The sequence below is a fragment of the Egretta garzetta genome, unplaced genomic scaffold (genome assembly GCF_000687185.1).
Source record: "Egretta garzetta isolate BGI_Z169 unplaced genomic scaffold, ASM68718v1 scaffold94, whole genome shotgun sequence".
Classification (NCBI taxonomy): Eukaryota; Metazoa; Chordata; class Aves; order Pelecaniformes; family Ardeidae; genus Egretta; species Egretta garzetta.
The window spans coordinates 5,336,423-5,345,388 of NW_009259683.1; the positions used below are offsets into that span (position 1 = coordinate 5,336,423).

At 40.3% G+C, this 8,966-nt stretch overlaps 1 protein-coding gene across 3 annotated transcripts in view; it reads left to right on the forward strand.

Annotated features, from left to right (window-relative positions):
• The window catches only part of HIBADH (3-hydroxyisobutyrate dehydrogenase), an 85,834-nt gene continuing 76,868 nt past the window's right edge, over positions 1 to 8,966 (forward strand). Inside the window, exons 1-2 of one of the 3 annotated variants that reach the window (XM_035894071.1) lie at positions 1 to 647; positions 8,429 to 8,589. In XM_035894071.1, the coding sequence (XP_035749964.1) occupies positions 8,443 to 8,589 (147 nt within the window). In that variant the 5' untranslated portion in view covers positions 1 to 647; positions 8,429 to 8,442. Of the gene's footprint in view, positions 648 to 2,239; positions 8,590 to 8,966 lie in introns of those variants that run through there. The other 2 variants (XM_035894072.1, XM_009638650.2) reach the window with 2 other exon arrangements.

Genomic DNA, 8,966 nt, shown 5'->3' on the forward strand with positions numbered 1-8,966 from the left:
TGAGGGACCCCCCGGGGAGTGCTGGGGAGGGTCATCGCTGGCGCGGCGCGCTCCCGCGAAGCAGCTCCCGCCGCCGCCTCACTTGAGGCCGTACCGGAGCTTCGGCGTGGCTTAGCTCAATAAATGTTTTCACTCGATTGCTTAAAATAGCATGCCTGGCAATTACCGGAGCTCGCAAGTGTTTCCTGTGGCACCAGTGACATGTTAGCAGTACCTGTCACCCAGATCTGGGCAGTTCAACCCTCTCAATCATTGTATCCGATTATTTTCCTTAAACTGAAGGTAAATCCAGCGGCAGTTCCTCCTGTTCCAGCTGCGCAGGCACCCACTCGCACATGGGGGTGGTTCATGGGCGGTGGAAGGAGCAAACACCTGTAAATGCCCTGTTGGTGCACATGAACGAAGAACGTACTTGCAGAAATGGAGCCGAAACCTTTTCCCTTTTCTAACTTGGAAATCGCGCTACTGTTTCCAACTATTTTAGCTGCTGAAATGGATAATCAAAAATATATCTTCAGTTGTCTCTTCAATGTCATTTTGACAGCAGTCTGTCGCTCATGTATGTTACTGTATGGTTAAGCTCCAAGCAGACAAGTAGGTGAAGACTTTTCAAGTAGTGAAGTGGAAGAAATATATTCTTTTAAATGGTATATGATTCTAAAATCTTGACACTTAACAAAGGGGTTTGGGAATTATTTAATTACTTTTAAGTGAGTAACTTCTAAAAATTTGTAATTCCCCTTTGAACTTCATTTAAACTGATCAGTGAAAAGTGTTTGACAATTTTGAAATTAGCTTTCGGTGTTATTTTTGCTTGACTCTCTCGCTTCCATTAATGCATGATTTTATTTTTACAGTTGCAGCTCTGGTGGTGTGCCAAGTAATAGCTCAGGTGCAGCAGGCATATTGGTCACATGCTACTAAAGTTAAATACAGGAGACCTGTTTGAGTATTTAGTACCTTTTGTGATACCACAATTGAAAGCAGCAGCTTTCAATGTGTCTTGAACTTTCTGTGTGTGGTAGCTGTCAGATATTTCTGTAAGAGCTTTGAAATCTACTGTCTTGGTCAGTATTCCAATGGTCATATTTAATGTAGAGAAGATGGAAGGGATCTCATTTCTTGGTGTGAAAAGCAACCCAAAACACTACACTGGCCCTTAAAGTTGAAAAATATAGTTTGCCTTTGCCTGGAGACCTGAGTGAGAAATTGTGAGTAAGTCTAAGGAGAAATTGTGACTTCCAAGAAACTTCCATAGAACAGAATGTCACCCACAGCATTTAAGCTCTGACTTAATTAGTCAGTAGTGACTGCGCTGAAAGTCCTGTTGACTCTGAGAAGTGTTTATGGGATGAAGGTCTAAGCATTAAGCCTTCTTAACTGCTAAGCCAAACTGCTTAGTTATATGTCGAGGTTTCCCCATGTCTAATGCGTTTATTAGGTTTGCCATCCTTTTCTTCAGTTCTGAGTAGTCTAAAAGTTGTCCTTAGAGTAGCGATTTCATCAACAGTCGTTCTGAGTGAAACGCCATCCTAGTGAAGGAACTGTCAGCTCCGAGAGCTGTCCAATGCCACAGCTTAGTCAGCGAGCAGGCTGTATTTGTTCACTTAATGAATGCACCTTCGTTACTTGGTCAGTTGCTCTTTGCAGCTGGTGCAGACCATGATGGATTGTTCTATGTTTATACTAGAGGCTATTAAATCATCTAGGAGGAAAATAGCTGAGGGCAGATGTTGGAAGAGCATCTTGTGTATGTATGTTTGTGTGTTAGCAAGTTGGATAGAGACCATACAGTCTTGTGATCTGCCACTGGCAGTTGCTGGCAAAGGTACCCTGGAGAGGGTGTATATGACCTTACTTAAAAATACATTTTTGATGGATGTGGAGCAATCCTTGTGGACTCCTAGGGAGGATGAAGAGGGGACTAATGAGGTATCGTGGCTGAGAAAGGAAGATTTTCTGGTGAATGAAGATTCATCAGCTGAGGGAGCTGTTCATCAGAGATGGCAGTACCCTGCTAGAGAACGAAAACGTCCTTACAAATGGCTTTGGATGAGTAGTAGAGGCCCATTCAGTTAACATTTAAGTAGTACTTTTGCTGATACAGGAGCTCTGTTTGAACTGTCAAATGATTCCATGCTCTGGTGCAGAGAAGCATTTACCCATTCAGTTAACAGTTAAGTAGTACTTTTGCTGATGCAGGAGCTCTGTTTGAACTGTCAAAATGATTCCATGCTCTGGTGCAGAGAAGCATTTTTATTACTTAAAAATTACTAAGCAAGGATTGTGACAGAAAGACCTGCTGCTCTGAAGTCCAGCACATTACTTAATTAAGGTATCAAGTGTATGCTTGCTATTCTTTTTAGATGAAATGTACATACTACATGGTTTTGTCTTTTACGTAATAGCAAACATTTAATGAGGTATAGGTACAGATAAGAAAAATGAGGTAAGAAGACTCTGACTGTTACAAGATCACGTCTGTTTTTCATCAGCAGACCTTTACAGAGGCAAGGAAAAGCAAGTGGGATGTTTTCAATGTAAAGCTGGCCAAATTTAGAGTCTTGTAATCTTCTTAAATTATGATTTTGGCAGAGTGCAGTTCTCAAAATCATTGCATAACCTTTAAAAGCCTGTGACCCTGGGGCAATTTAAATTCCATTGGCAAAAGCTTCTAGGAACAGAAAGACCTGATTCTGCCCATGTACAGCTGGCCTCTCTAAATTCTATGTTTCTCCGTCTAGTTCCCTCCAGGATTTCATTCAGTAGAGGTTTTATGAGTCTGTAGAGAAGTCTGCACAAAACACAGAAGCTCTATCTGATCCTTTCTTTCAAAGCAGGAAGGAGAAAAGGGATGGTGTCTTCTGTTGTAGTTGTACCAGAACTTAAGATGCTAAACCAGTGGCAAAGTCCTTCATTTAGTGGCTGAGATTGAATTGTCATCATATTTCCCTTTCCTTGTCAAGTTACTTCATATGCAACCGTACTTTCTCATAAAGCCCTGAGCAAAACCAGTAGCTTCAGGAGTTGAGCTTCCTCTAGGCAACTTCCCATGCTCCTGTTAAATCTCACCTACTGTGTTGAAAAAAAGCTCAGGATTCACTGAATATTAATATGACTTGCAACAACTCTGATGAGAAAATTCATATGGAACAGGAATATGTGGGCTGTTATCCCTTGTGCCACATTTATCGGTTTCATTTGACTGTGAAGATAGGCATTCCATCCCAGGAGCTGAACATTTTGGTGAACATGGTTCAAAATAGATTTTATGAAGCCAAAAAGTAAGTAATATAGTTGAGATTACAGTTTGAGAGTTACTGGTTTCTCAGTCCTGTTCTTGGCCAGTCAGACTGTGCTTTCCTTGAGACTACAAGCATATTGGACCTTTTCCAGCTCTACTGTCTGTGGTCCTATCCAGCTATTAGTTCCTTTTTGTTTGAATACAAAGAGATGTCCTCTGCACTGCGTACTATAGGGTCTGTGCAGTGTAGTATTTGCAGTGAATTCAAGGCAGCACTGGAGCTGAAATTCTTTCTTTAAACAGTAAGAGTCATAACTTTGGGAGATAGTGTAAAATGAAATGTAAACATCTGAAATTATCTAAACTTGTAACTGTCATTGTTCTGGTTAAAAAGAAAATTGCCTTCGGTATCCTTACGTAGAAGTTTGAAAAGACAAGTTTTGTAGGTCGTTGACAGGCCATGTATCCTGGGGACAGGACTGCAATCTGCATTTCTGAGTTTACTCTCTTAATGGATGCATTCTGTTCAAGAAAAGGCATTCAGAGATTCATAAACTTGCTGATTTTTTAATTAAATTATTTTTAAGGTAAAATTCTCATTGAATTATGGATTAGGTAAAGTGTTTCTATTGTAGGCTGGCTTTTCAAAGCAAAACATTTTTATCTGTATTGTCTATAAGCTCTTAAGATGGCAAGAGGGTCATAAATTGATCCTCCTCATCAATGGAGTCTTCACAGGCACCGGGATCTGTGAGTACACATTCTCTCAAGAGAGCAGTGAAGAATCTCCTGGGAGAAGCCCAGATTCTTTGGATGCAGTGTAGCTGTAGCTGGTTTTGCTCACAATTAACTTGATCTGTAGATTAACCTACGCTGCTGGTTCTGTTCCCAATGAAGGAGAATTAGTTGCACATTGTATCAGTGATTATTTTAAAAGTAGCTTCTATTGCTCCTACTTCTGATGTTCTGCCCTCTGTTAGAAGTTGAGCATGGACTGGGCATTTTTCCAGCCATGTGATTGCAGCAGGTTACTGTAGATTTTATGGCTGAAGTAAAATCGACTCAGTACCACAGGGACAGTTTCTGCAAATGCTTATACAATTGATGGGATTAGTTAAGTGTATGTGTGTGTAGGTTTGCAGAATATCAATCCTTCGATGTTTGAATTACACAGTTATTTCAAAAATGAGCCTGTGCCATGTATCAAATGGTAAACAGTGCCTGGATATTCAAGCTGAACATCACTTTCCATGATAGCACCTGTGGAGTTTCATCTAATATGAAGATGTGAAAAATTGTGTCTTCTTAAACATACTCTGTTTGGCAAACCTCCACTGTCTTAAGTAGTCATTAAAAAGTATGCCATGATTCTAAATGCAGTTGATTCAAATTTAATCAAAATCAGCTATATTAGGTACGTCTGTGAGCTAATTTCATCAGTCCTTTAAAGTGGTTTTCCTATATTTGAGTATCTGGGGATCTGGAGGTTTTTCAAAGCTGTTAATCAAATTATATCATTTTAAAGTGGCTCATCTAACACTGGGCTGTGAGAAGTTAAACCAAACTAAGAAGTCAGAAACTGAGTCAGGAATTGGACTATTTCTCTTAACAGGTCCCAATTCCTGTGGATTTGAATATGGTCTAGTTAGCACAGAACAGAAAATGGTCCCTGATTCATGAACTAGGACAAAAGAAAATCAACAGAGACAGATAAAGGGGAAATAATAGAATACAGTGACACAAAACTAATAATACCAATCAGCATCTTGCCTCGTATTCCAGCCTAACTGTTGCTGTGCCTTCTGGGGATATTGCAAAATGAAGACTTTTAAGGAACGCCTTATAGTAGAAGAATGAGTTATTTTCATGGATATTTACATTGTGAAGAGCTGCCTTAGAGAAGTAATAGAAATATTTGTTGGCAACAGCCATGTCATTGCTGTCCAATTACCAGCTGATGTCTTAATAGTAAGATGTGATGATAGCCATGAAAAGTTGTCAAAGCAAAGTAACATGGTAGAGAAAAGTAAGGTGAGATGCAGAGAAGGAGTGACAGAAAGTAGCATGGGCAAAATGCCCTTCTCAAGTCCCAATATTTCCATGAAGATCAAGGCAAGATGATGCCTGTAAAGTTGAGGCAGGTGGCCAGGTTCTGAAGTAGCTGAGATCTCAGATGGGACGAAGGAGGTATGAATGAGATTTAAGCAGGCCATGGATGAGTCTCCTAGGCTAAGTATGAGTGACAGGCATTGCTGCTGGTGTCAGCACTGATACAGAAAAAAGGTATCAAGAAAGTTTTCTGAAGACAATTAAGAGATTTCTTGATGTTTAGTTTGAGGTGCTGGCTAGATATTCATGAGATGGTGTGAGAAAACAAGAGAGAAGGATAAAAATGAAGAGCCTACAAGAGTGAGCCTAGACATGGTAGCCAGATTTATGCTTCTGGTGTGGTTACTTGGAATTCACAGAAACAAACAAAACTGGGGTTTGGAAGCAGGCTTAACTTTAAAGCTAGATCAGGTTGCTCAGGGTGCTCCAAGGTTGCTCCAAGGGTGGAGGTTCCACCACTTCTCTGTGCAGGCTGTTCCAGTGCAGAACGTTTCTCCTTATCAGGGATGCTTTTCTTATTTCCAACCAGAATTTCCCTTACTGCAGCTTTTGGCCACTGCCCCATGTCCTATTGTGCACCTTTGTGAAGAATCTGGCTCCGTTTGCTGTGTAACTCTTCTTCCTGCCCACTCCTTAGGCAATGGAAGACTGCAATTCTCCTTTGCTTCTTCAGGCTAAGCAAAGACAGTTCCCTTAGCCTCTGCTCATACACCATATTCTCCAGCTTCTCAGTCATCTTAATTGATGTGGGCTGGGGTGTCTGCAGTTTGACCACATCTCTTGTGTATTGTGCTTTGTAGAGTGAAATCACTGATTTCTTTGAATTGTTAGGCATGTTCTTGCTAATGTAGGGCAGTATGTAATTAACCTTTTGGTGCAAGGATACACTACTGACTCATACTTAACTTGTCTATGGGAATCCACAGTTCCTTTTCTGCAGAGCTGCAACCTGTCTAGCCAGTCCTCAGCCTGCAATGACATCTCCTGCCCCAAGTACAGGACATTGTGTTTCTTTGTTGAACTTCTTGAGGCCCGTTTCTCCAGTCTTTCTGAATAGTAGCCCTGCCCTGCAGTTTCTCAGCCATTCCCCCCAGTTTGGTGTCATACATGATCTTGCTGCGGGTGCTTATGTGCCATCGTCACAGTCATTGATGACATTTTTAAGCAGCAGCAGCCCTAGTATTGACCCATGAGGAACATCACGTATAGCTGACTGTTGCTAGTCTTTGAAACACTGATTACTGTTGTTTAAGCCCAACAATCCAGACAATGTTTCTTCCATCAGGCAGTCTTGCAGTCCAGTCCAGTGCATACTTTCCCCAACTGGCTAGCAGGATACTAGAAGAGGCTGTTTTGAAAGCTTTACAGAAGTCAAGGTAAATAAGATCCACTGGTATTAAGGGGTAGAGAAAGAAAGATGCTGAAAACCAGGACTTGAACCTCCAAAGGAAGGTGGGAGCTTTGGGTTAGCAAAAGGAGCAATTTTAAATTAGTGTAGCTGATGTACTGGGGAAGACTGACTCATAGAAACTATGAGAAGAAAAGACTCCAAGATGATTACTATGGCCGATGGTGGTGTTTTAGGCTCTTTGTTAATTTGTTTCCTATATTTGACATGTAGCACTTCTTAAAAAAGCAATGTGCTCTTTTCCTGACTTTATCGCAGTTTGCACTAAGTGTTTTCCCAGTGCAGTTTTCTTTTAAATTGTGCTGCTTCTCTAGCTATGTAATTGATGCAGGCATCTGTGGAAACTGTCTCAGACCAAAGTTCTCTCAACACACCTGATTTATTAAATGTGGCACTTCCAAAATAGTGCTGCAGATGAAAGAGCATGACCACTGCTGGCTAAGAGGGAGCTTAAACTCAGAAAGACTTTAAAATGATTAATCGAGTGTTATTGGCCTAGAGAGGATTCTTTGCTAAGCATTGAGACCTCTTAGAGTCTAGATCCAGCTTAGGCACTGTGTGTGCACTTCAGAGTTACAGTAGTTCCATAGTTAGTTAGCCTCGTTTCTGGCTGCTTAGTTGCCACATGCCTTAGTGTTTATTCTGCATAACTTTTTCCTTTGCTGTAAAGGAGAAATTATTTTATGTAATCAGCAAAGAAATCTCGGCACTGCCAAACTGTGCTGCCCTTGGATTAGGAGTGTTTGGAGTGATGAGACAGTGATTGCAGTAGATGGTTGCCTGCAAATGCTACTTACTGTCCAGCATTTGATATGCCTGCAATGGTACTTATAATCCAGCATCTGATACTCGCTAACTACTTGTAAAAAGTAACTGACTGAAACTCTAGTGTCTTCTGTAGATACTAGATCATGCTTTATAGTTCTGTCTCTGTAGTACAGCAAATAGAATTCAGTGGTTGTTCCTGTAAAGACTTCATCATTTTGTATTTATACTCTAGTTCTAGTTTTCAGCATTTGCTTTTAAACTATAGTGCAAGTGATTACATGGCTCAACGAATTGGCAATGATTTATTATTGAGACTTTTAGGTTAGTGGTTTATATCTGGGTGCAGGATCAGAAGAGTCCAGTTAATATCTGTGAGGGGCTGCATGAAATAAAGTGGCAGCATCAATCCATTTCTAGGGAACAGGTGCTAAATCCCAGGGCTGCAACCAAAGTTACAAATAAGGAGTCTGTAAAATATATATAAAATTTGATTTTGCATTTTCAGTTCAGTATTTAGGCCCATAACAAAACAGAGACAAGCCTGCATATTTTAAGTCCTTGTTTGAGCTCCTCTCGGACCGAAACTCAGACCTTAGCTTTCAGCGATGTTGCTCAAGTTTGATTATTACTATACTTTTTGAAACACTCACATTTTTCTAATTAAAATAATTTTCTTTGCTATGTGAAAAATCATTCAGGGATGGTATTTGTGGCCCAATGTGAGCTATAATCTATGGTTGAAATTATGTGGAATAGGAATCACCTTGCTGCCCTTTTTAAGTTTAACTATTTAAGTTGTCTCAGTTGGTGCAAATAGATTACATGCTAGCTTTTGTTACATCATTGTTATGCATTTCTCTAAAATACAAGTATAATGATATTTATTGTTTTGAAATTAGTGTGTTCTAGGGCAATGGCTTCCAAAACCCCAGTTGGATTCATTGGGCTGGGTAACATGGGAAATCCAATGGCAAAAAACCTGGTAAAACATGGATATCCGGTTATTGCATATGATGTGTTCCCAGAAGCTTGCAAAGAATTTCAAGACTTGGGTGCTCAGGTATAGTAATAAACTGTCTTTAATCCAACAATAACTCTATGTATTGAATGGTTCTTGCATGCAATATTTTTTAAATGATCTGGTTTTTTCTTGGTTAAAATCACAATTCGAACTAAAACAGCTTAGTGAACACAATCTGAATCTGGGAGGTTTCACTTGGAGCAAAGTCGTGATTCTACCCTAAGTCATTTTCATGCTGTTAGCCAGAATTGCTGCCTTGTTGGACTTCTCTAGCTGGTTGGGGTTTTTTTTTTCCCCTTTTAAAAAGAGAAGGTTGATGGCCTCTTCTTTCACCTCCTTCTTTCTCCTGTTTCCTCCTCCCCCAGGTCTAGATGGCCAGTGGGCTGCTTTTCATCTGGTTCCTGCTTTGACCTTTT